This window comes from Symphodus melops (assembly GCF_947650265.1).
Source record: "Symphodus melops genome assembly, chromosome: 1".
Lineage (NCBI taxonomy): Eukaryota > Metazoa > Chordata > Actinopteri > Labriformes > Labridae > Symphodus > Symphodus melops.
The window spans coordinates 4,024,618-4,051,258 of record NC_136691.1 but is presented as its reverse complement, the minus strand read 5'-3'; the positions used below and the strand labels follow the sequence as shown (position 1 = coordinate 4,051,258).

At 42.0% G+C, this 26,641-nt stretch overlaps 1 protein-coding gene across 1 annotated transcript in view; it reads left to right on the top strand.

The window, feature by feature from the left end:
• Positions 1 to 26,641, top strand: part of LOC306836073 (exostosin-1) — a 154,344-nt gene that overhangs the window by 103,735 nt on the left and 23,968 nt on the right. Inside the window, exons 3-6 of the mRNA XM_079362973.1 lie at positions 12,227 to 12,320; positions 14,881 to 14,988; positions 20,737 to 20,856; positions 25,113 to 25,245. Coding sequence (XP_079219099.1) covers positions 12,227 to 12,320; positions 14,881 to 14,988; positions 20,737 to 20,856; positions 25,113 to 25,245 — 455 coding nt within the window. The remainder of the gene's footprint in view (positions 1 to 12,226; positions 12,321 to 14,880; positions 14,989 to 20,736; positions 20,857 to 25,112; positions 25,246 to 26,641) is intronic.

Sequence of the window (26,641 nt, the reverse complement as noted above, 5' to 3'; positions counted from 1 at the left end):
TGATAAGAGCTGAATGCATTATTGTCAATGGAAGAAAATTAAGAGGAATGTTCTGTTTGGGACTGATTAAAGAAAGAGGAAAATACGAATGACAGCTAACTTAAAGGGCCCCCAATGATTTTTTGCCCAGAGCCCCAACAATCTTAAATTCGCCACTGACCACAATCAATCTTAATTCTAAATTTCACAGCAATTGCTTTTTTATTGCTGGTTATTTTGCATCGCTGTGTATGTAGAAATAATTAGAGCTTTTCGAAAAGCAAAGACAGACAGAGTCGGTATTGAAATAGAAAATGTTCTCTGTGCCTTCTCTGATCAAAGTTGTCAGTTTCTCCGCATGACGTGATATACTGGTGTGTTTGTGCATATATGCATGTTCGTGTTAGCTACCTTTAGTAGTGTTTAATAATTCAGCAGCAGACTACTCAGATTTCTTGCTTGATGCTGTTTAACGCCTGTCGTCATCTCTGGAAACGGGGACAACTAAGAAGTGTTTGGGGGGGAGGGGGGGGTGGTGGGGGGGGGGGTGTGACTGTACGTCTTCTCTTTTTCTAAAAGGAGACGGGGAGAGTTAGAGGCAGAGCGCGTCGCAGACTTAAGTGGCATGTTTTCAGAATTATTGATTTCTGGCTTCATGCACTGAGTGTAACCTCACCAGTTTATTTTTCCATCATGTGAGTGTGAGGAGTGTGTGTGTGTGTGTGTGTGTGTGTGTGTGTGTCTGCGGTCATAAGTGGATCTCAGTGCGTGGACTGTGAACCTGCCATGCTGAATCAAGAAGAGGCTTTCAGGTTTAATCAATATGATTCAGTTCACCTGATGAATTATCAGAAAACTAAAGAATCAGCTGGAGAAGGATTACGCTGCAGCATCATCATCCCCATCAGTGGCTGCTGTTTGTTGTTTGTTTGTCTCTAACTTTTGTTTCTTCTGATAATTTTGTGTCTTTGTAAACGTTGAAACTCATATTTTTAAAATGTGATTCCTTTTATTCCGTTTGATTACTGCCTCAGAGAGCAGATCTGGAAAAAAAAAGGAACACAACGGGGAATATGGAGTGGGACTGATGTGTTAAGTGCTTTAATACACTATCTGACACACACGCACACACACACACACACACACACACACACACACACACACACACACACACACACACAGAGACATCTTCCTCCATCCTGGCCCTCTGAAACCTGCAGGGGCTCATGGAGGGTGCTAATGGTGCCTAACAACACACATCCACACAGTCCTTCAGGGTGTGTGTGAGTGTGTGTGTGTGTGTGTGTGTGTGTGTGTGTGTGTCAGTGAGGCATTAGTCATCAGAGGAGACTGGCTGCTACATAGATAGACGGACAAACAGATAGAGAGGGTTCACATTTTATAGTTTTACGTCAACGCTAACGCTAAGAGTGTTTTGTTCAGAAACACGTTAAAATATACAGGAGAGAGATGTGTGCTGGAAATCTGCTCTGTTTCTATGAATTAACGAGAAACCAGTGCCTCCAAATCTCCACAGAAGTTTCCACTCAGACCATCTTTAAAGCAACTTGAGCCATGCATGAGACAGAGTTAAATATCCTAGTGAAGTTCAACCAGTCTGGAGTCAACCTGTGCAACTTCACTTGTGACACATTATCATTCAGAATGGCCATGAATGTTCATAGTCTTGATAACACACACACACACACACACACACACACACACACACACCTGTTGATAATGCACAAAATAACATTTGGAAAATGTCAACTGGTCACCTGCTAGTCTGTGCTTTAAAAAAAGCGAAATAAAGACGCACTGTTTGCTGCTTTTTATTTCACCCACTTTGAAGGGATTTTTCGTCCTTGGAGCAGAGGGAGCGAGAGGATGTCGACCATGAAAGGTCACAATTGATTGGTTAACAGCAGAAAGCTTTTACCTGTTTTGTGCGAGAATGTCTACCCGACAACATCTCTCCCACGGCCCACTTGAATGAGTACGGGATAGCACTAAATTCTTTTTAGATGGATCCAAGGCCAAATCGTCCCGTGTTATTGTGTTGTGACAGGCTGTTCGCTGCTCTGGTGCAGAAAACACACAAGTCAAATTGAAGTCACTGAAAAGGGCAAAAAGGAGGTCCTCACTTGACCACCCAGTTGAGGTTTGACTCTGGCTGTCCATCTTTTTATACGGTTGAGTTGTGGGGACGGGGGGGGACAATGAAATGTCCTTTTATTAGGGCACATGTTTCTTATGAATATTTAAAATTAATTTACCTTTTAAAGTTTGAGGGTTTCAAGGGGGAAAGCAACATCGGTTCTGCCTTTTCCTTCGCAGCGTCATTACTAAACCAAAGTTTCCTCCTGTTGAGACATGAGTTGGTAGAATCTTTGCACATGGGGAAACCCCACAGATAAAGTCCACTCACTGAGTGTAGGCTTACAGCACAGAGTTTAAAGGGATACTTCATCCATTTACATGAAGCTGTGTATCATTAGAAACATGGTAGTAGTGTTGAATGGTCGTGAATCCAGCCCTCATTTTGCCCTGAGACGAGAAAAATATGTTTTTCTTTGCCTGGAAGTTTTCTTCATGTGATGCAATATGACGCGTTTTGCATCACATGAAGAAAACTTTCAAGTAAATGGGTGAAGTATCCCTTTAAATGTTGTAAAAGAGATGGCACTGGCACATGTCGGGGGAATGCATTGGTTAGATGGAAGCAAATCTTTTTAACAGAGACTAGTTTGACTTGAGAGACGTTTTTTACAACTTTTTTTGTTTTTGTTTTAATCTTCCTTCCTTAAATATAAGATATCTGTAAGTTCTCAGTCATCCAGCTCGCAGTAACTTTGACGCTTGATCCGAAGGCACGTGGCCTGGTTGAAGATCTTGAAGACGTTTCACCTCTCCTCCAGAGGGCTTCTTCAGATCTGACGGACGAAGCTAAAAATGAAAGCCTCCGTGTACAATAAGCATGCTAATAATCAAGGATGAGTCACACGCGAGTCTTCAGCTGAGTCGTTGACCTCGTTTTCTCGCGGAGTCGTTAGCCCTCCCCGGGTGTCTGTTTGGGTCACATGTTCCAAGGTGGGACTGGGGCGGTTCACTTGTGCTTGCCAAAAGCAGCTGATAACTTTGAAGCGTTTATATTTCCAGTGAAGGTGTGCTATTTTTATAACCTCTGTGTGTGTGTGTGTGTGTGTGTGTGTGAGAGAGAGTGTGTTTTAGCTGTGTGTGTGTGTGTGTGTGTGTGTTGGGTTGTAAATATTAGTGAAGGTTCTGAACCAGGGCAGTCTGGAACATTAAACTTTAATAGCAGCCCAGAGACCTTTACTTTAACTCAGCCAGAGAAGGAAACCGTCTCAACTGTGATGTTACACACACACACACACACACACACACACACACACACACACACACACACACACAAAGTGATAAATATGGGAATTCTCTGACTTTCAAAGACACAGCGACACAGCGTTGAACATGCTAATGATTCCCCCTCAAACGCACTCTTGAAGTGAAGGTGTTTTTGTCAAGTCGTGCCACCTGTCTTCAGCTCTTTTCAAACCTCTTTCATTGTAGTTTTCTTCTAATGTAACTTTGATGAACCTCTTCTGGGAGGCCGGGCCCTCGTGCTCTGACGGCCGTCTGTCCACCAGGAAGTGGGGGAGTTTGAACCCAAGCGCCTGCAGCCACATGTCTGATGTGTCCTCTGGCAAGACACATGTTCCAAGGTTTCTCCTACTTCTTCCTCTGCTGCGTATTAATGGGAATTCTGATGGTCACTTTCCACAGCAGCCTCTACCATTAGTGTGTTAAAGTGTAGGTGTGACCTGCCATGTAAGAGCACTTTGAGTTGTCAGAAGACTAGAAAAGAGCTTCGGTCCAAATGAGTGCAAAGACGCTCACACAAGTTGTTTTTCCCCGCTGTTTTCATTCTGAGTCATGTTTGTCCGGTTAAAAGTGTCCTCCCTCCCTCCCTCCCTCGCTCGCTCCCTCCCTCGCTCCCTCCCTCGCTCCCTCGCTCGTGTGTGCTCTATCACGACGGTCTGCAAATCAAATCCATCCATCCAAATTTCGAGATGTTTCCATCGTTGCAGAAATTATGATGGTGACCTTTTAAAAGGAGGAAAACACTAAAGAAGATAAAGGGAGTCATGTGACAAGACTGAGACATTTTATTTTTCTATTATTTAGCTACAGCTGTGAAAATGCCAACAACGATGTTATCATGACTAAAACATTCCCCTCTCTTAGCATAGCATGGAGTGTTTTTCTAACTCTTCCAATTGCCTGATCGCATCTCGTAACATAATGTCTGGATCCAGCATGCCAATATCTTAATACACAGGTCAGTCTCTCAATTCTACTCTGACTTTATAACAGCTGAAAAACAGAAATCCGTGGGTTTTGTGCTGATTTGGGTTTTTGTTAAATCTGGTTAATTTTGTCCCAGCTTTATTCATTTTTGTGTCATTGTCTATGTTACAAGTTTCCTCAAAGCAACGCTACGTTGGAATTGGCTTCGGTGTGATTTGGCGCCCACCGATGGACTCTGAGTGCAACTGCACAGCATTGTGTGCAAAACACACAATGCAGTTAATGCAGCTTGTGTGTGAATTTATTAACCGGCAGAGGAGGGTCGGTGTTAAAAAACCAAAGACGGACTGATGTAGTCCAGTTATTTTCCCAGATTTGAAGCAAACATGACTCTGCTAGCGTCTGTAGCTCATTGTAGAGAAAAGCTTTGGCCCCGGACAAATCTCTTTCTTTCTTTTGTTTGTAAACTAAACTAAACTAAACACAAGATAGCTACTCTATGACACCAATAAACAGCCTAACGTTAAGTCACAATGTTATAGATAGATAGACAGACAGACAGACAGACAGACAGACAGACAGATACTTTATTGATCCCGAGGGAAATTCAAGTATGAATAACAATCTGAGTTCACCAACTGTGCTACTGGCAAAACATTATGTACTCTGTCTTTTTCTCTTTTTAACTCTGTCTCAAGCTTACAGTGCTAAAAGCAGAGGACCGAGGGGCAGATTGGAGAGACACCATTCTCATCGTTGTTGACTTTGAAACTACTTTTCCTCAGCTTTATTCGGAGGCTTTTTTTTGTGCCTTTACTGGAATAGGGAAGTGGATACAGTCAGAAATTTGGGAGAAAGAAAGTGGGGAATGACAGAAAGGAAAGGAGCCACAGGTCGGATTCAAACCAGCTCTCCGTCCACTTGGCCAAAGGTGCCCATTCATTAAACAACTTTTCAAAGGTGGAAAAGTGTATTTTTAGAGTCGTGGGGCGTCAAGTATTCGGGACAGCTGTTTGTTGGATCGGCTTTCTGACAGCTTCTGCCGTGACAAATATTTTAATTTGATGCAAATTGAAGCCTTCACCTCCTCCGGCTTTTGTTTAACCCAAACGTAAGTCTACTTTAGCAGCTCACCTCAGTTTGGAATATCTCCATGCTTGTATTGACATCTGGTCAACTTGAAGAGAAACACAGAGACATACACACAAAATAGAAAGCTTTGAATCACTTTGGCCCAGGCCTCCATTTCTGCCATTGTTTGCAGCAGGAGCCATTAAAGCATTAAACATTCTCCATATGGCCTCTGAGTTCTGTGATTTGTTGACTACAAATTGGAGACAATGGCAAAGCTTTTAACTGGCCGAGCACGCCTCTGCACTAATGTGGGCAGACGCATTATCAAGACTAACCGTGCCAGAAAGCAGACACTCGCGCTGTCACACACTCCAGCACACGTACACACACACACAAACACACACATTCCCCGCCACGCTCTCTGATGATGGACTAAATAGCTTGTTGATGCTCTGAAGGCTTTTTAAACAGCTTCCAACACACTCCAGAGTGCCAGGTGCTCGCAGAGTGGGCTAGGAAGTTGTCACAGCACAAACATTGTCCTCACGTCATTTAGATTGTAGACCATCAATCCTCCCGTAGTTTAAACAATAAAGAGCCACAACTGTGTGCTTTGAGTTGTTTCAGTTACTCTGAGTGTGAAAGTCGTCAGTCCTGTGTTTGAGTCTTGGTTTTTCTGTCAGAGCCGTGAGTTTAAGTCTTGAGATATTCACTCCCTGTGTTTATTATTATTACTTTTATATTCCTCTCTGCTGGTCTTTAAGCGTTTCCTGTTTTATTTTGAGGGCAGGATGGATCGTGAGATTCTCAGACGGATTGGCTCGGCGTCAGTAGTAAATGTGGGCCTCGTGCTGGACCGAGGGAGCTGCAAGGCAAAGTTTTCCTTTCAGCGGTCGACCTTCGTTCCACTCCCCACGATACTCGAGAACACGATACGATTCTGTTGCGATTTTAAACATTTTGCAGCATGCTGAGAATTGCGATAAAAAATATTGCAATTAAAGCTTATCTGATTGCACATTATGTCCACTACGCTTCCAACTACCAATAATTGTTTGGATCTTTTGGTTTCCACACAATGGGAGTGAAGCCGACAGATTGACAAACCCTGTAAAAGGCTGAGTGCACCTCACAATCTGAACAGTTGGTATTTCAGTTTAAATGACCTTTGACCCCCAAAACATATCTAAAATATCATATTAAAAATATTGATACTTAGTCGCAATTAGACAATGTAATATCGCCACACAAAATTTCGCAATACTATGCTGTATAGATTTTTCCCCCTCAGCTTTATTACCGATGGTTATGGGCTGTAGCTAGTGACCAAAAGAATAAGATCAAAACAACCAAAAGGAGGTTTTTTTTTTTTTTACTCCCTCGCGTTGAAAGGAGCCAGCTGAGGTGGTTTGGGTATCTGATTATAGCTGACGCGACCTGACCTCGGATAAGAGGAAGATACTGATGGATGTTTTATTTTGTAGTTCTTGTCCCTCGTGTTACTTGGCTCCTTTCAAAGCCTCCCTTTTTGTTTTGCCTCCACTTTGATTGCTCATTAGTTTCACCTGTTTTGTTTTGCACACCTGTGCTTGGTTCCTGTCATTTTTTCCTCGTGGCTAATCCTTTTGTTTTTTCTTCTCTTGCATTTGACGTTTTTCATTCAAACTTTTTAAGGGCTTTGTTGCCTCTTTGGCTTTTCTACAAATAAATCTTTTTTTTTTTTTTTTTTAATCTTTCTGCAGCTGGCTCCTCTACCTTAGTTAAATCCTCAAACGTGACAAAAATGGCTCCTCAGAGTCCTGAGTTATCAATACTTTTTGTCTTAAATGTCTAAACAAGAACTTCCAACAATCTTATGTCAGCAGAGTTTATGTCAGAGACCACCATCACCACCACTTCCCAGGAATATTTCGCTCCTTTCCCAAATCAACTTCTTTCACACACACACATGCACACACACGTTTTCACACAGGAACACACAATCCCCCTCAGCTCCTGGCCTGACTCAGTAAATCAGAAGGGCTTCACATCTTAATCTGCCGATGGTGCCTCTCCGTGTGACTTCCATTTTGGGCTAAATTCATCAAAGCTCACCCTCCCTCTGCTTCGTTTTCTGTTTTTCAGGCCGCGTCGAGTTGAAAAAGAAGAAGACAAATTATGGGAGTCAGCGGGGAAAAGGGGCACACGTATAATGTGACGGTTCTGTGTCGCCACAATGTGACATAAAAGCATCCGAACAGACGTCAGGAGACTGAAGCTGTGTAATGATTAGGATGTCAATCAGGAGAGACTCGTGGAAGCGTTAAAAATGATTTATTTAAGAGTTTAGGAACACATCATTATGCAAAGTCGACTCAGTCAGGAGGACTTTATGCACTCAGAGGGGTAGTGAGGCCGACAGCAACATGCAGGAAGATTGGCTGTTGGTTTATTACTTAAAGAGTAAACGCTGATCAACAGAGCAGATTGATGAGGCGGTGTTAGAGAGGGATATAGAATAAAACAGTCGAGAACATCCTTTAACTTTAATGATGAAGATATTGAAATTAAAATAAGATTATTATTTTCGCTCATCAGAGTCTGAAGATTCAACATTTATCATTAGAAAAACAAAAAACTGTGTAAAACTTTAAATGTCCTCAACTTTGATATCTACAAATGTGAGCACACACACACACACACACACACACACACACACACACACGCCTCACATATATTGTGTGGCTCCATTAATTATCCAGCAGAGACACACACCGGGATTTGTCCTTGAAGAGAAAAACAACGTTTGTTCATAAAAGAGCGAACGGGGCAGAAATGTTGCTCGCTCGTGCAATTTACGAGACAATGGAAATAAATTGAACAACTTGAACGCGCAGTGAGAAATGTGCTCTTCCGTTTTCAAAAAAAGGAGAGAGAAATGAACAAAGGATGAAAGTACAGCATGCAGAGATTAGGAGAGGATTTTAAGAGAGGGCTGGGTGGTCCTTAAACGCACCACAAATATATGAAAATACAGTGAGAAGACGATGATCATTTCTGGAGGGGAACGCATGTGTTTGATAAAGTCAACACTTTACAAACACTGAATCAAAAAAGAATAAACAACAGGCTGATTTACAGACTTGAGTTTTCTCTGCAGCCCTCCTAGGCCAACGTGTCCCGTACCGTGCCAGGGCTGGACTTGGAGAGTGAAGCATGCTGGGACACGGTACAGATCGCCTGCTGTGAGCGTGCCCTTTAACGGATGTCTCTCTCTTCACATATGACTGGCGTGTTATAATTGATGTTTTTTCTTCACATTTCTTCATATTGTTTTCAGCGAAACTGTGTCGAGTGTAGAGAGAGAGAGAGAGAGAGAGTCTTTTACTTTACACCATTTCTTTTGTTTTTCAGCTAAATTGTTCTGAGTGATTCTCAGAGGCACGTATTGATTTTTAATCCCCTCGCTCTGGGTATCATCCAGCTCGCCGTCTCTCCTGTCTGTCTCTCTGTTTCCATCATGGACACAAACAGAGAGAAATACTCTGAATCCACACAAAGTTCTGCACCTACACTTTATCTACGAGCTGTACTAAGATGTGTTTTTATAGATTGCGGCCAAAGACAATAAGTTTTTTTTTTTTTAAAGGACTAGATGTTCATTAGCTATTTTTTCCTGAGATGTTGCTCCTTGTTGTAGTAAGATAAGGTCAACAGGACAAGGTGAAGGAGTACTGATGGTAAGCTATGCACCAAGCAAACAAACTTGACAAACCACACGTAACTTTATATACAATAAACTCTAAAAACAGTCTTTAAGACGGCAGCCAAAATGTCTGACTGGGATCACCTGGGATTCCCTGGTAGCTACGCTTGGTTTCCCCGGTCCCTCTCTTGGGGTCTACTCTCACTATATTAATGTCAAAGGGCTTCTCTCACATTTAAGTGGCCCCTCTCTTCCTGACGAGGAGCAGCGACCGGTGCTTGTCCTTGATCGCTGACCTTTTCCGCTTAAAATACAGTGAGTGGACAGATAAATAGCAGTCTGTAGCAGAGAGAGCATGAAGAGGTGTCTGGTTTTGGGGAAAGGTTGGATGGTCAAGACGCTTTAAGGACTGAATTTGGTAGTATTGGCAGAGAGCTCCGTTGTAAAAAAAAAAAAAAAAAAAGTGTCATCCAAGGGTTTGTGATTCCCCTTTTTGAAGTTGGTTATTGCTAATTTTGGTTGTGCCATATTGTTGTTTTTACATCTGATGGGTTTTAAAAGCAATATTGTGTCCCTACTGGCTTCTTTTAATAATAATAATAATAATAATAATAATAATAATAATAATAATAATACACTGGTTTTAGCACTTTTCTAAGTTGACAATAAAAATCAAACAGACAACCAATAAACAAAATTTAAAAAAACAATCAATGTAAGGGGGAAGGATGGGAGTTATTGATTGCAGGCGATGTGAAAGAAGTGAGTTTTTAGAGTTTTGTTGAAGAAGAAGAGTGTCCCTCCCAAGTTTCAGAGGGTGGGAGCAGCAACGGAGGACCGATAGTTTGTCCTGCAGTTCCCAGTATCTAAGAAAACACGCTCCACCCCAAATGTGTTTATGCACTGCCTGTAACTCCCTTTGGTCAGATGAAGCTGCTTTTAAATGTGCTAAACAAATAAACTTGACAATAAGTAATGCCAATGCCATATCATGTCTTAACCAGAATAGACAGGAAGGCTGTTTTTTTGGGGGGGGTTTTTGCACGAGCCACTACTCTGAATCTCTGAGAGGAAACACGTAGTCATGGTTGGGCACATTGGGCTACCAAGAAACAGGTATGATAAGGCATCAGCGCTGGAGCAGCAGAGTCAATCAATGTCAAGACCAAGAAAAACACTGGAGAGCCTATGAAGACTGGTATATCCACCTTAGAGAATTTTTACCCCAAGTTTCTTTGCATCATCCATCACCCTAAAAAAAAACAATATGATTGCCGGGCAGAATCGTAGAGCCGTGTGGGTTTCCAGGGGTTTGATCCGCAGTGCAGTCGGAGAGATCGCCTGGTTCATATCAACGCTCCATGATTCACTTGGCCCATCTGGCTTCCAACGTTTTCAGAAGCTGGAGTCTTTGCCACAGAACGATCATGATGCAAGCCACTGCAATGCAAGCTGCCTCGCCCAGTGAGAACCTGGAGCCAGCTGCATCCACTCTTCTTCAATTAAACGTTCACCTCCCTACTGTATGTCATGGCTGTTAAATTACAAACTAAAATAACTCAACTCAGCTTTATTTTTAAAAACATGTGTTGCCCCCAATAAACATGAATCGAGGCAACTTCGGCCCCTGAAAGTGTAACCGGTGACCTGTGACAGCTTTAATACAACTGGAACATTATTTTAACAAGGTGGCTAACTCACATAGAAGAGTTATTTGTTCTTTTTGAAATTGAATTGAATAAGTCTTAACTCATCTGTAACTGCAGAGGATTTTGGAGTCTCATTGACGGAAATTCTGTCTCAACTAACTTTTGGTTTGATAAATGAAGCTGAGGTGAGTTTTAAGCCCCCCAGCAAACTTTTATAAAAGTCAATATGGAGTTGTAAATAAAAACTGCAGTTCCTCGAGAGCCCACTTGAAGAAGCAAAATACGATTCATCCCATCATTAAAGCACTTTTTAAAATGGAAGAACTAATCACGTTTATTTGGTGGCTAAAGTCCTTTTCATTGATACACACTGTGCGGGCTGCTGTTGTCTAACTCGTCCATTTGACGTCAGGAAGGCGAGGAGTTATTTTGCACATGAACAGAAGAAGCAGTTTTCTCCTGTAGCACGCACACTGCACACTTGTTTAAGTGAACAATAAGGTTCCTGATAGCAGCCGCTTGAGAACACAAAGCTAAAAGCAAGTGGACTGAAAGAACTGCAGATTTCTCTGCCTTTTTATCACTTGAGTTTTTCGATGGCATCACAGAACCTTATCATGCAGGAATGAATGCAAAGTGACATTCTTACACAGAAGAGCTTTGTGGGGAGGTGAGATTTGATTGAAGTCAAACTGTGTTTTTATTCTCAAACATCCATCCCTGTGTGTGACGGTAGGTCGCTGTATGTGTGTGTGTGTGTGTGTGTGTGTGTGTGTGTGTGTGTGTCTGTCTGTCTCTGAGGATTTCCTTTGACGATGACCTTGTCAGAGGCTAACAAACTGGACACCTGGAATCTTATTCTGCTCTCATCCACACACACACACACACACACACACGGAAACACACACGCACAGTGGCGGCAGCAAGTGATAACTGAGATGTTCTCTCATCATACACACACATATAGAGGGAGCTTTTCAGGCAGGTGGACACACACACACACACACACACACACAGGTGTCTGGTTGTGTGGTTGCAGGGACAGTTGATCCCCAGACAGATTAGGCTGCAATCAGAAATCTCCTCAGGCCAGCCCTGAGATCATGTGCACTCATACACACCGACACACAAATAGACAAAACACACACACAAACCACCAGAGCTTTAAAGTCTGCGACTTTTTTCCAGACAGTATTGACTTGTCATATTCCTCAAGTTTTGGGCTGTTAGGAACAGTTCAACTATCAGCCCATATATTAAGTCTCTATCGAGAGTGTTTGAGAATAAAAGATGTCATTTTTGTAGACACTTTTATTTTCAAGATCTCAATGTTCCCATATGAAGCTTTTGATCTATTTAAAACAAGTGCTGACTGAAGTCGTGCTTGTGCTCCAGGATAAGGTGCTTCATGTAACACAACCCCTTTCTTCCGTAATTGTTCTGGGGTGTATTTCCCTTTTGCTTTTATGTACTTCTGTATTCTTCTAACCTTTAGTTATTTCTCTGTGTGCAGGTTCGACTACCAGGAGCTGCTCCACAACTCCAGTTTCTGCTTGGTGCCCCGCGGCAGACGACTGGGATCCTTTCGCTTCCTGGAGGCCCTTCAGGTCTGTCTGTGTTTATTTATGTATGTGTGCTGCTGGGGACTGTGTGATTGCAAACCACTTATCTTCTGTCATTCATACTTTAAGACATTAAAGGTCACATACATAACTTTAAAGTGTGAAGTGTCTTGTTGTAAATCCACTCTGGTCCTGTGTTTGATCATGTCTATAAACCCCTCTATTTCAGCTCTGCTCAGAACAGGCTGTTTCTGTGTCTGTAGCTTTAAATATGTAAATGAGCTGTGTCTGACCACGCCCCCCCTCACTGGAAGCGCTCGGGTGGCTCAGTCTTTCAAACTGTTTACTGTGAGAAGGCGGAAATAGAGGGCAGAACAAACACCTACCTGTGGGAGTGTCACCCACCCAGGGGGAGGGGCTACTGCCCTTTGTGATGTCATGAAGGGAAAATCTCCAAACGGCCTGTTTGAGCTCACACTTTCTAAAAAAGTGGAAAGACGGAGAGGATGGACCACACATTCATGAATTCCTCTCATAATCATCAAGAAATATTTTCAACTTCTTTTTAGAGTATAATTAGAATTTTTGGCCGTCAAAATATTCTGTTTTTAATCAAAAGTCAGAACAAAGAAAGGATGAGACTTTGCGTTGACAGTGGAAAATCAATGATTTATGTTCCATCAAAGGCGCACAAACTAATGGCAAGTATGAGTGGCAGGATTAATGAGCTACATTTTAATTAAACGTTCCTGTTTAAGGCATGTCAATTATATTAATAGCTTTTTTTTATAAGATAAGCTGACCTGTTTGGGAGGAAGGTGAAAAAAAAGAAAAGAAGAAAAGGTGAAAAAACGGAAAATAAAGCGAAGGTGTACTCATCATCACTCTGCAGGAATCAGCACAGAAGAGAGAAATATAAATAAAAGTAAAAGGGTGAAGAAGGGATTGAATAAGAACAGAAGAGAGAGAGAGACATCGCACAAAGCCAGACTAATCAAAGCGGTGAGAATTTGCATGGACATGTCACTGATCATGCACTCGGCATTTTGTGGATCTCCTTTAATCTCATGGCTTCACTTTACGCCGACTCCAGTCCAACTTGAACTTTAAATGAAATAGCGGATTTACTGAAGTTTTTTTCTTCAGTAAATCCGTCTTCAGTAACTAAGTCTTCTCCATTAACTTCAGACCACACATACACAAATCCGACCATACGGCGCGTCATCAAACTGAAGCCATGGCAGGTTGATATGTGATATGTGACTCCTGAAGGTGATTTTACGACTGGATCATTTGGAAAAGTTGTTCAGAAGGGGCTAATGTGGCGTTTGTCCCTCAATCGGAAGGTCAGGTTCGACCCCCAGCTCCTCCACGTAGTGTCCTCGGTCGTCTTGGGGCGCACTCACACAAGGCAAAGTTGTCCCTTACTGCAGGTTCTAATAAGTAGATTAAAGGGGACACGCAGTCGAGACCTTCTCTGCCCGCAGAGAACAACACAAACAACATGACAACTACTTCACTGACTTTATTTTGAGACATTTAAGTCAGATACAGCCAGAACACTCTGGGATTTCTTGGAAATGAAGGTTGTCCGCGCTGTTTGCATTTCAAACTCTTTCATGCTAAATCACTCACTTTCACCACTTTCTAATAAAACAAGATTAAAAAAACAACATAGCTTTGAAAAAACGTTTTATATACTGTAACCGTTAAGATACGTCCACTTTACTGAAATCCTACCTTGTGACTTTCTGAAGTATTTTAAATCCAAACTGCTTTCTCCGATAACAGGATTTGTCTTCCGTAAACAATTCATTAATAATCTGTGATAGAATTAAAGCTAAGAGTATGACTAAAATCCCCTACGGGCTTATAAGTGAGGCACTAAGTGGAATAATTGATTAGAAAAGAACATGTTTTCGTCGTTAGCACAGAGTTACACCGTACAGCAGAGGGCAAAAATCCACTTCTGTCCATTAACCACGTTTAAAAATGTTTAAAGACCCCTCATTATACACTGAATTTACTTCTTCACAGAACCTCCTGTGGGGAGTGGAAGCAGCTCCTGATGAATTATTTCACATTAATGAATCCTCTAAATACTTATGCACACTGGGAAATATAAATACATTAAATGTTGTCCTTAATCTTTTTGGCAGCTTCATTTGTTTCTGCAAAAACTGGAACTTGGAACAATTTGAAAGAGTCTCCTCAGACAGGAAAAAAAAAAAAAAAAAATTCAAGAGGATAAATCTCTCAATGGACGGAAAAATAGATCCTCTCAGCGCAAAACTTTTGGTTCATAGTTTTTTTTAAACTTTTTTTCTTTTGATCAAATAACAATTCACTGCATATATATATATATATATGACCAACTCTGCCCTTAAAGAATAAACATGTTAAAATATGATTGTGTTTCTGCTCGACGTCTTCAAAGATGTGTGTTGTTTTTTTTTCCAGTTCAGGAAAGAATTGTGTTCATGGTGATTTTTCAGCAGACAGATTTACCTTAAATAAAACGATCAATCAGTGGTCGTCTGTGAGACTGGAGTCATGCTTCAACAAGCGAGCTTCTCGTCATGTTGGTTTCATTCCTCTCACACAGGCGGCGTGCATCCCGGTGATCCTTAGTAACGGCTGGGAGCTTCCTTTCTCTGAAGTCATCGACTGGAGGAAAGCCGCCATCGTTGGAGACGAGAGACTGCTGCTACAGGTAACACATGAAGGCAGACAGAAGTCGGGATTTGATGAATGGATGGATGCAGCTGTGGTCCATAACAGTCGTTTGAAAAGGCGTCTGAAAAAATAAAGTTTGTATAGTGCAACAGTACGGCACGACTACCGGCTGTCTCAGCACTCGCTGCCTGTGATCACGGTTCAAACTGATCTAGCTCTGGACCGGCGTGATCGTGGCCTGCGGAGACTCTGGAGAAGAGAGGTCCTCGACTTTGACATTTCATTCCCGAAAGTGTCATCGCTGCTTCGTGAGTCGTCACTAATGGCCCGAAGAACTTCGCTTAACAAACAGCAGCAACAATAAACACATGTGGCGCTGTAACTGTCTGTAGGAAACAGTCAATTATCACATTTTAAATAAGCAGTATAAAGATAAAGGTCAGGGAAAAGCTACAGCGCAGTAATCTGAAGGACGTGGAGTAACACCTCCTTTAGACCGCACAGCATGAACAGATAAGATGTGCCCTTTCTGCAGAGGCTAATTCAGTGTCTGTCTGCTCAAATGCCAACATCTTCCTTGATATAATTGTCATCTATGGCTTCAGATCCCCCCCCCCCGAGCGATCGCACAGATCCAGCTGGGGCCGATTCAAACCCAGAGGGCCGACAGCACACGGATCAGGCGTCTCTATAAAAAATGTTTGGAACAGATGTTGGCTGTAAAACGTGCAAAAAAAACAAAAAGGCTGCAGCCGTTTATAGTTTTTATCAGCTCGATGTCCATGACACCTTTTGCGTCAGCGTGTGTGAATAAAAATAATACCGTCGCATCGGAAAGCTAAGGCCTTTATCTTTACGGTCATCACGTCGTCGGTGATGTCATTATACAAACATGCTGTGTAGAACATGATAAACGTCTGCAGGCGTATCGTGTTTGCAGGCTGATCGTGTTTTAGCCGTAGAAGATTGTTCCTTAAAGGTACACGACATTCGTTCCACATTCTGAGGCTTCTCCCACGTCAGTCATCGGGGGTTTTTTTGGAGCAGAGAAGAACGTCCATTCGAGGGGAAGTTGTTCCCAACATGAGCGGTGACGTTTGGCTCGATGATCTAAAGCTGAAAACAGGAAACAGAGAAATGATCGAGTCTAATTGCAGTGGTGGGGATTGTTCTTAATTGTATTTCTCTCAGACATGACAGCTGAGATATTCACAGTCACTCACACCTCCGCCAGGAACTATTTTTATCCGAGGAGGATTATTCTACGATTGGCTCGCCTCCTGCTCCCTTTAATTACAGCAGCCGGCTGAGCTTGTGATATTTACTTTCTCTAATTACTCTCCATATTACTGCGAGCCACCTGTGTGACCCCCACCACACCGCCCGCCCCCTCCCCCGGACAGCAGGTGTCAAACTATGTTTCTTTACGTGTGTTGTGTGGCTTTAATTAAAATGTCCCAGCCCTCTGTCAGCTGCTAGAAAGGATGTAAATGACACGAGTCGTCCTGAAAGGTAAAATATGTAGAACTGTTTACGAATGTTTATAGTAAATTATCTAAATATTAAAAAAGATCCCCAGCAGGCAGAGACAAAAATAAGTAAAGAGTGTGTGACATAACAAACCAAACACACGTCGACTGATTTGTTCATGTTTGACCCTCAGAGAGGAGTAGTGATCTATAAAGTCTCAAACACACACTGCAGGCTGCGGAGGACGGGCAGATGTTCCCCCTGCAGTTTTTATTTCTGATTGTTTCCTCCACACCTTCACTTCCACTTCTCCATAGCTTGACCCCACGACGCGCCTGCTGAATCCTCTGTTTGTCATTCTTCTTGCCTCTCCCTCTCTCCACCAACACAAACGTTTCAGCAGATCGTTTCTAGTCTTCTGGCGACCCCGAAGCACTTTCACACCACAGGTCACACTTCACACATTCAAACGCCACAGACGAAGCAGCGTGAGGTTAAGTGTCTTGCCCAAGGACACGTCGGACATGTGGCCCCAGGAGCTGGGGATCGAACCCTCGACACATCCGGTTTAGAGACGATTGATTTCACCACTGAATCACAGCCGACCCTGAATAACAAACAAATGAACTGAAACGAACACTCTTCATTATTTCTGACACAAGCAGATTCAATTAAGAATCTATTTTAAATTCAGAGAGAGTTCATGATTCAAAGTCTATTTCTCAATGAGTATACTTCAGGATCTCCTCCAGGCATCTGTGGGACTGGCTCAGTTTCTTGCTGCTAGTTTCAGCTACCGTGAACTGAGCTACAAAGTTAGCCTGAGCATTTAGCAGGGAGTGACTGATTAGCGACACCCCCCCCCCCCTTCAAAAAAAAGGAAAGGTTAATAATTCATTTAAAATCTGAGAAAGATAAGAACATAGATTTCTTTCCCATCTCTATCTTCACGTTTGTTTTCGTGGTCGTTTAACAACACGCCTCTGGTTAGATGTCGGCGCTCTCACACTGACACCCTCTGTTCAGCACACGACGCAGCTCCCACACCTGCTGAGACACTGAATCTCATTACTTTCAATTACATCACTGAGAGCTGCAATACCTGCCTGTTTAATATGGAGAGTTTCTATTCCCCACACGTGCACACACACACACACACACACACACACACACACACACACACACACTGACACACACTCTGTGCCCCTGCTGAGAAACATAAACACTATTAGAGTCAATGGAGGGGGAGAGAATGAGGATGATGTGATTGCTGTTGTTTGTATTGGTCCTCAGAGAGATGAACAATTAAAGCTCGCTCTGCTGTCGACACATGACGTGAACAGGAACATAAAAACCTCCCGGATGTCTCGAAAAGACTCTTTGGGAGTCTGTCGTTTTAAAGTTTCCTACTTTTAGCAAAGCTAAACGGTGGAGTCGTCGTTTCTTTGTGCTTCTTCGTCTGTACAAAAAGCGGACAAATCAAATTCACGCGCTGATGACCGCGGTTTCACAAATAACTCATCCAATTCATACACATTCATACACCAGTGACGACACATGTTCAAGGACACACCAGACGTGTAGCTGCAGGAGCTGAGACACAGCCTCCCTAATGTGCTCATAATAAATGTGAATAAATGTATGACGCTGTTGAAACTACAACCTCTTATTAACGCACGTGTTTGCTGTCGCTCGGATAAAATGTCAAGCTCATAAACAATAATAGAAATGTTTGGCTCAGACTCTCTCTCTCTCTCTCTCTCTCTCTCTGAAACTAAAGATTTCATAACTTCACAACCAGCGCATGCACATATATAAGAACATCGTTTTACCATTGATAGGCGGCTACTAATGATGAGAATTATTTACAAGCAATTTAAAAACTTTTTTTCGCCAGGAGGTTCACACTGTTTGGGCATGGCAACATTTGGGGAGCCCAGTTTAAAGAGCATATTGCAGGTTAAAGACAAAACTTAACTAATCATAGGAAAATACGTTAACAATACTGTTTTTAAAGAAATTCTGAAATTAATAACCCACAGGGTCTCCTGGAAACGTTTTAGTACGTTTTCGCACGTCTTTGCTTTTTACTTCCGCATTCGGCTGTGACGTAACATAAGGGAGTCCCGCTGAATCCCCGTCTGTTTAACATAGAAAATCATGGATCCGAGTGTCACTCCCGTCAATAAAGAGGAAGAAGACATGTATTCCTTTACATATAATGGTCCACTGGCTTATTATTCTGAACCTGTTAAATGTGATAGAGAGCAGAAACAGGCAGGATTAAAGGAATAACGGCCTCAGGAGAGAAGTGAAGCTGTGGTGTGAGGAGAGACCCGGAGCAGGCGTCCTGCTGAGTGACAGGTGTCAGCTCGCCATATATGGGCGAGTGCTGTGTTCACATCAGCATATGTAAAGTTTGTAATCACATTCAATCAATTAAAAAACTATTTGTAGAAGGTGCAAGTGACGATCATTCACCTTTACATTGTATGGGAGCTGCTTGTAAAAACGGCAAATCTGTACAACGTATTACGGTGCCGCGCTGTGCGCGCGCGAGAGAGAGCGAGAGAGAGAGAGAGAGAGAGAGAGACAGACAGACAGACAGACAGACATAAAACCCGATTACACGGCCTGTGCAAATGCAGCACCATGTCTTAATTGTTTATTCCTCATGCAGCCCAGTGCTCACGTTGTTATAGAAAATACAGTGTATGGTGCAGGATCACGGCGCACGTAATCCACACAAACATGCACAACAGCGCACACACTCCACAGTTTAATGCGTGCACATATATTAGGCTACTACAAAAAGTTTAAAGTTTTAATTGGATAGAGGACCGACGTAAAGCTTGTGTTTCTGTTTGTTTCCAAACCGCGCGTTCCGTCTTTTCCCACTGCGCACACACAAACACACACACACACACACACACACACACACACACACACTCCACAGTTTAATGCGTGCACATATATTAGGCTACTACAAAAAGTTTAAAGTTTTAATGGGATAAAGGACCGACAGAAGTAAAGGTTGTGTTTCGTTTCGTTTCCAAACTGCGCGTTCCGTCTTTCCCCACTGCGCACACACACAAACACACACACACACACACACACACACGTGCACACACACACACACACACACACACACACACACACACACACACACACACACACACACACACACACACACACACGCGCACACACACACACGCGCTCTCTTGTAACAGAGTTGGATTTATAATAAATCGTATGACTACATATATTAAAACAGACTGTCCGGTGTCTATTACGCTCACACTAGAGAATATACAGAGGATTCCAGCAGATCAAATCATTAAACGCTTTCTGTCTGCGTATATAATATTTTATGTTAAACAGCCAGAGATTTAAATCATTAATAAGGAAACGTTTTTGTGTCTGATACCGAAATATTCAACGTGTCTGTTCGATCGTTTCTGAGGTTGTGAGAATAATTCACCAAAACACACTATGAATAATCAAGCCACTTACACTGTACACCTGAATGTGCGCCGCTCAAGTTACAAACTATAGCAGGGAGGCATCCTGTCTGTTCTCACTCACTACCACGTATCATTACTCCTCTTTAATCATGTTTTAGCCTGTTTTTTTGTGCTTTAATTCTTTTGTGCTGCCTTCTAAATGTTTGTTTGTAAAGTGTTTGATGCTCTCGGTGCAAGACAAGTTCCCCCAGGGGCAATAAAGGCTTCATTCATTCATTCATACACGGACGCATAAAGCCGATCAAAGCAGAGTCAGAGAACGGGACTCCCTCATGTTACGTCATATGACGCGTTGTTGAAAAAAAAGCACGTTCTAAACGGCTATGCTAAAACAGCCACTTTCTCCTCTAAATTAGAGCACTTGTGTGTTGTAGAACATATTAAAAAAATAACCTACTTATTTTACAGCCATTAACAAACTATATAAAATATTAATTACAAATTTTTTTTAACCTGCAATATGCTCTTTAAGTACTTTTAATGTCACTCCCTTAAAAGTGTCACTACAAGGTGTAAATACAGTGTTAGAGATGGTCAGCAGGTGGTTTAGTGGCGTACTGTCCGTGGGGGTCGTTCGGTTGTCGACACAGTGATATGTTGAGGGTAGATTAGCTTTAAAGGAAGGAGGAGACTCTCCTCATCTTTTCTGCATGATGACATAATTACTCACGCTCCCTCCACCTGCATCCGCATCGGTGTTTGTTTCTCTTCTCTTTGCTCAACGTGCTTTCAAATCTGCAAACTGAATCCATCTCACTGTCAGTTTTGTCTTCTTGCCTTTCTTCCTCCAGGTTCCCTCCATTACCCGGTCTGTGGGCCATGACAGGATCCTGGCTCTCCGACAGCAGACTCAGTTCCTCTGGGACGCCTACTTTTCTTCTGTAGCCAAAATCGTCTTAACTACTCTGGAGGTAAGCACGGAGGGAAAAGAAATCGGCCTTATGGGATTTTTTTTGGGATTTAGTTTTGTCAGGAGAGCTTTGTTCAATCAACTGTGCTGCTACATCTTGTTTTATACTCCACATCGCCTCTGGCTAAACTGTACCTCCCGAACATCCACTTTTAGCAGAAATCCCCTCCAGCTGTCAGTTTGACTATTTCTATTTTTTTTTCTATCCAAAGATGGTTAACTTACCTATTCTTTCTACATTTCTTCTGCTCAATACTCACACATCAACTTCTCAGATCAACCTGCCTTCCAACAATTCCCACCGTGTATGAAGCTCAAGGGACGTAAATAATTAGCTGCACATAAAAGTAGTTTTATTTATTGAGTGTGTTGTGAGGTCCGATACTTTTTTGGTGCTTTTTCAAAGAACTGAGAAATGTCAGTGGGTCCTGAGACTTCACCTGTTGAGAAGCTCTCTGAAACAGAATCCATCTCTGGGGAGGTTTCAAATTGTCTCCTGCACATGCCGCTTCACTTACTGGGCGTTGGTTGCTTAATGGCATGTATTGAATCAGTGACAGCGGACAGGTAAATGCGATAAAGTCCAAAGACAAATATGATAAGAAAAGATGATCGAACTTGAGCTTGACTGGTTACAAGTATTTTGACGCCTGCAAACTAACGTTTTAAGTCTGTGAGGCAGAGTGAAGAGAAGAATGCGAAGGAGGTCTGCACTGGCTGGAAGCGCTCAGGTTTGAGATGTGTGTGTAGGTGTGTGTGTGTGTGTGTAAGTATGTGTGTGGGTGTGTGCATGCCTGTTCTTAAGAGCAGAGAGCTCGAGGCTGGCTCATTAAATGACCTCGCCAGCTCCGGTGTGGAGAAGATAAACTCGTCTCAGAGAGCCTTCCTCCTCTCATTTTATTCTTCACTTCACCTCCTCACGGTCGTGTAGTTCAGGGACTATTTACTCTCTGTAACACCTGTGAATGCAGACGCAGAACATCATTATCCTCCTTATTATCAACCTCAGCATTAGTCACATTACTACAGTGTGATCCCTGGCTGCACATCTAATTGTTTCAACTCCAGAGGTGGTTATTATCTCAGCCACCAACATTAAAATCATTAACATGACCAACGGCGCTTCACTGCAATAACTTTAAAGCCGCCGCCGCCGGCACACAAGTGAACTTTTAATCTAGTGGGATTAATATCTTTTTCATTCTCCTTCACATTTAAATAACATAATAAAACATTTCTTTCTGTGATTTAATGGTTGAAATGTTTTAATAAAATAACAGTTGATGTGTGTAAGGGTAAATGTAAACATGGAGACACACGAACGTGAACAAACAGGATCCGATGGACATGCGAGTGATGGGGCGGCACCTTTTTAAATACATTTTTATAGGCAAGGCAAGTTTATTTATAATCGCACATTTCAACAACAAGGCAATTCAAAGTGCTTTTAATCACGAGCAAAGAAACACAGCATCTAAAGATCAAATTAAAGCTATATCCAGGGTCGAACACAATTATGGTCATAATGGGTGTGCCGTTAGCGTCGAGGTTAGTGTGCGAGCACCATGTGTGGAGGCCGTTTTCCAAGCGGGTGGCCTGCAGGTTCACGTTGGACCTATGGCATGTCATTCCCCTCTCTCTTTCTCCCTTATTTCTGGATCTAAAAAAAAAAAAAAAAAAAAAAGTAATCATAGTCAGGACTTGCTTTAATCACTTAGGGTTTAAAAGGAAACTCTGAAACATCGCTGTCGTTCTGGCTAAGTACCCATTAAAAGTTATGTATGTTTAAGTGTCTGCATGGTGCCTGTGCTATAAAGGGATCAAGATTGCAGTGAATATGGAGCCATTTTAACAGATTGGGTGATAAACAGACCAGTCTCCAAAACATTGATCTTGTAATGTTATCCAGCTTAACAGTGCAAACATTTCACAAATTGCTGCACTTTTTCCTCCTAAAATCACAGAGCAAACAAGACCTAAGTGACACCGCCAAGCGCCTGATGCTAGCAGGGTGTGAAATTAGACAGAAGCCCACTGACAGCCATCCGCTGCTGGCCAGATGTGCTAAAACCTTTAGAGCCAGCACGCCACCAGGCTAAATGGGTGAAATGAGGCATAGTTGATAACTGTAGTGTCCCACATACTGCGAGGCTGACAGTTAGTGTCAGGAGGGGTGTGTGTGTGTGTGTGTGTGTGTGTGTGTGAGTTTGTGTGTGTGTGTGGGTTAAGAGCCGGCTGTAAGTGCCAAGCTAATTCTCTACAGATCAGTAGAGAGCTTTGGAGTCAGTGGAACAATAAAGAAAAGCAGGATGCCGCTTTGTTCTCATGATTCTGTCCTTTTAAATGAGAGAAGCTCTGCAAGTTTAATCTCGGCGGCTTGTCCGTTGGCGATTGAGCCTTCGAAACGATTACAGCCGTCTGCATTTGCAATCATTTTTTTTATGCATTATGAACAGGGTGTATATTTAACAGAGTAGATGCACTGTTTTTACGGTCATTCACGGATGAGGGACGGACTGTGGATCTGGAATATCAGGCGTTTTCTCAGTGGACTGACACCCTTTGGGGCCAATAGAAGTTAATTTCATTATGCTGAATAAAAGACCTTTAATTTGCTAACAACTGCACTTCATTGTCTCTAATAACAAAAAGCTAGCCAAATCCACTGACTGTTACAAAGCGTGGACACAGTCTCATTGACGCCACACATTGGTTTCTTAAGAGGCGTTATGACAACAAAGACTGCAGTCGCTATTTTGGAAATGAATGACTTTCAGCCATGCCCCTAATTATGCAATCTTAAGCACAACTCCAATTCTTACAGCCTCTGTACGCCTACACAGGTTCAGGGGGAGACAGAAAAACAGAAACAGGCGGTCAGGAGTTGTGTAATTTCGATATGCTTGATGTATAACACTGATATTCACACACTGTGGTATTTTCTTCTTTCATGCTGACTTCATATAAAACGCCTGTGTGGTGCAGAAACACTTCTTTGACAGTGTGTAAATAAAGCCATCACACCTCTGGGGCTCTCACACGAGGACCTGAATGCATCATCTGATTTGGTGACAAGTTGAAAGGGGAGAAAAAAAGAATCATAAAGGAAGAAAACACAACAGCCAGCCTAAAATTCTTTACGTGATGCAATGTGATGATTTGTTTTGCGTCATATGAAGAAAACTTTCAGGCAAAGAAAAACATATTTTTCTCGTCTCAGGGCAAAATGAGGGCTGGATTCACGACCATTCAACACTACTACCATGTTTCTAATGATAGAAAGCTTCATGCAAATGGGTGACGTATCCCTTTAACTCATCAAAGATAGAAACGATGCTCGTGGAATTTCTTGGATATAAATAGAGGAGAACCTTGGATTACTGTTTTGTTTGATAAAAATATAAAGTAAAGGAAAATACTTACAAGCTCATGAGCACTTTATTCTTTGGTTAAGTTTTTAGTAGAGCTACACTGTCGATCATTTACTGCTCTGTGTGCTTTTAAAAGGTTTTTTTTTACATTGAACTGAACTGATTGAGCTTATAAAAGTCGAATAATCCTTTTGAAAAGAACAGTCGTACCTCATATTATCATATAATTTTAATCTTAAAGAAATCACATTCCTTTCACTGATCTTCAGACGTGTGTGTGTTTAGAGGCCCAGCCGAAGTGTGTCTCCGGTTTTCTACTTTAAACCCCATGAAGACTTCACAGCACTAAACCCGCTAACCCGACCTGAGTTAACAAGCTTGATCGACGGTATTAGCCAAGTCGCTAATGGACTCTTCATGTTGGGAGCTAACTGATGTCTCTGTTGTTTTGTGGAGTCGTTCCAGCTTCTAGAGAGTTCCCCAAGCTTCATCTGAAGATAACCAGCAAGCTATTTGTATTTCATATAAGAGCACCTGTGTGGAGGAGAGAAGGAGGCCTTCATGAGGGATGCTGTGTTAGCTTGAATGATACAATTTTATCTGAATGGCTTAGACATGACAGTGTGAAGTGGAAATTTGTTTTTCCTGCTCCTCATGCCTAAATTGATTTTAAATGAAGTTGTAAAATGTAATTTAACAGACAATTTGTGTCTGCATTGAGGAAACAATGTGTCTCCAAAGTTTGCAAGCAAAACGGCTCTCCTCCATACTTCCCCTCCCGTTTATTTCTACATTTTGTTTTGTTTTGTTTTGTTTTTGTTTTCCCTATGTGTGTCTTTAAACACGTTCTTCCTCATGTCCTCTTCTCACCGTCTTTTCCGTCCAGATCATCCAGGACCGCGTGGACTCTCTGGTGTCCAGAAACCGTCTGTTGTGGAATTCTCTACCTGGTGGTCTCTATGCACTCCCCCAGTACTCAGCCGACCCCGTCCAGTTCCCTTTTTACTATGCCTTACTGGGTAAGTGCTCCTCTGCTCACACTTTTTTTTTTGTTTTGTTAAATGTACGAATGAAAAGGTGGAAAAGGTGATGCATTTATTAATGATTCAAATCTAAATTCGTTTTTAAAGTGAGCTTCATTGTCGGTGAAGGAGTGCAGATTTAATTTAGATTTTGTCACAGGATCAGAGTGACAAACTGTGACGCTCAGGTGGAGAGGCGTGAGGCAAAGACACTGCAGCAGGTGAAAAGTTCACAACATCCAAGTGTTTCAAAATCAGCTCATGGCTCACCGTTATTAGTTTGAAACACGGTTTGGATGTTTAACTTTTGGAGAACAGTTATTCATTGTTTTCCAAAAGTAGTAAGAACATTGCATCTTTTCTATCGAGCAATACATTTTCACCAGAGTTAATTACAAAAACTGTTTTTTAGTTAATTAGTTATTTAATTAATAATATATATGTATATATGTGTGTGTGTGTGTGCGTGTGTGTATATATATATATATATATATATATATATATAAGCATTAAACATATATTGTACAGTACAAATGTTTTTATAATACTCCTCACCATTTCCTGTCTCTATTTAGCCGTACAATATGTGGGAATAAAGGCATAAAGACCCTTAAATAATAAAAGAGAAAAAGATAACATTTGTAGCTCAAAGATAACTACACACCGAGACAAACTGGTGTCATCTAAAATAAAAAATAAATAAAAAATGACTGTTTTTAAAGTGTCAGTCTCCTCTTCCACAGTCAGAGATCATCCGGCTGTCACACAAATGATATGTCATGTTTCTTTTTTCGACAGTGCAATCAAGCAACATCCAGGTTTTGTGTTTTATTTTTCTCAAGACGACTTGTTGCTTCTTTCAACAAGGACTTACCTGGAAGCTACAGGTAGCAGAATGACTGATGGCCATGCTAGTGAACAATGGGACACATTTACAGATAAACAGGATGCACACTGATATATGCAAATAGATATTTAAATTGACCCCTCGGTAAAAAATAACGTTTTTTAAATTGATTTGAATTCAATAAAATAAAAAAAAGGTTTAGAAATTGAAATCTGAATGGGGACCTGATGGCCTAGTGGTAATGTTGTTCCCCAGATAGGATGCTATTTTCCCCTGGTACAAATCTGGCCTATGGCTCTTTTCCCGAATGCCAATCCCCACTTTCTCCTCTGATCCAACTCTATGAAATGTCCTAGCAAATAAAGTGTGTGTGTGTGTGTGTGTGTGTGTGTGTGTGTGTCTGTGGATCTGCATGCAGACGGGAGAGATCCTCTGCAGACTGGGGCTGTAACTCAGATCGATGTTGGTCTTCCTCGGAGGATTTGTGGACTCCAGGGTTCGAGGGAAAAGAGAACGGAGGGATTGAGGGATAGGTGGGAAGATGGG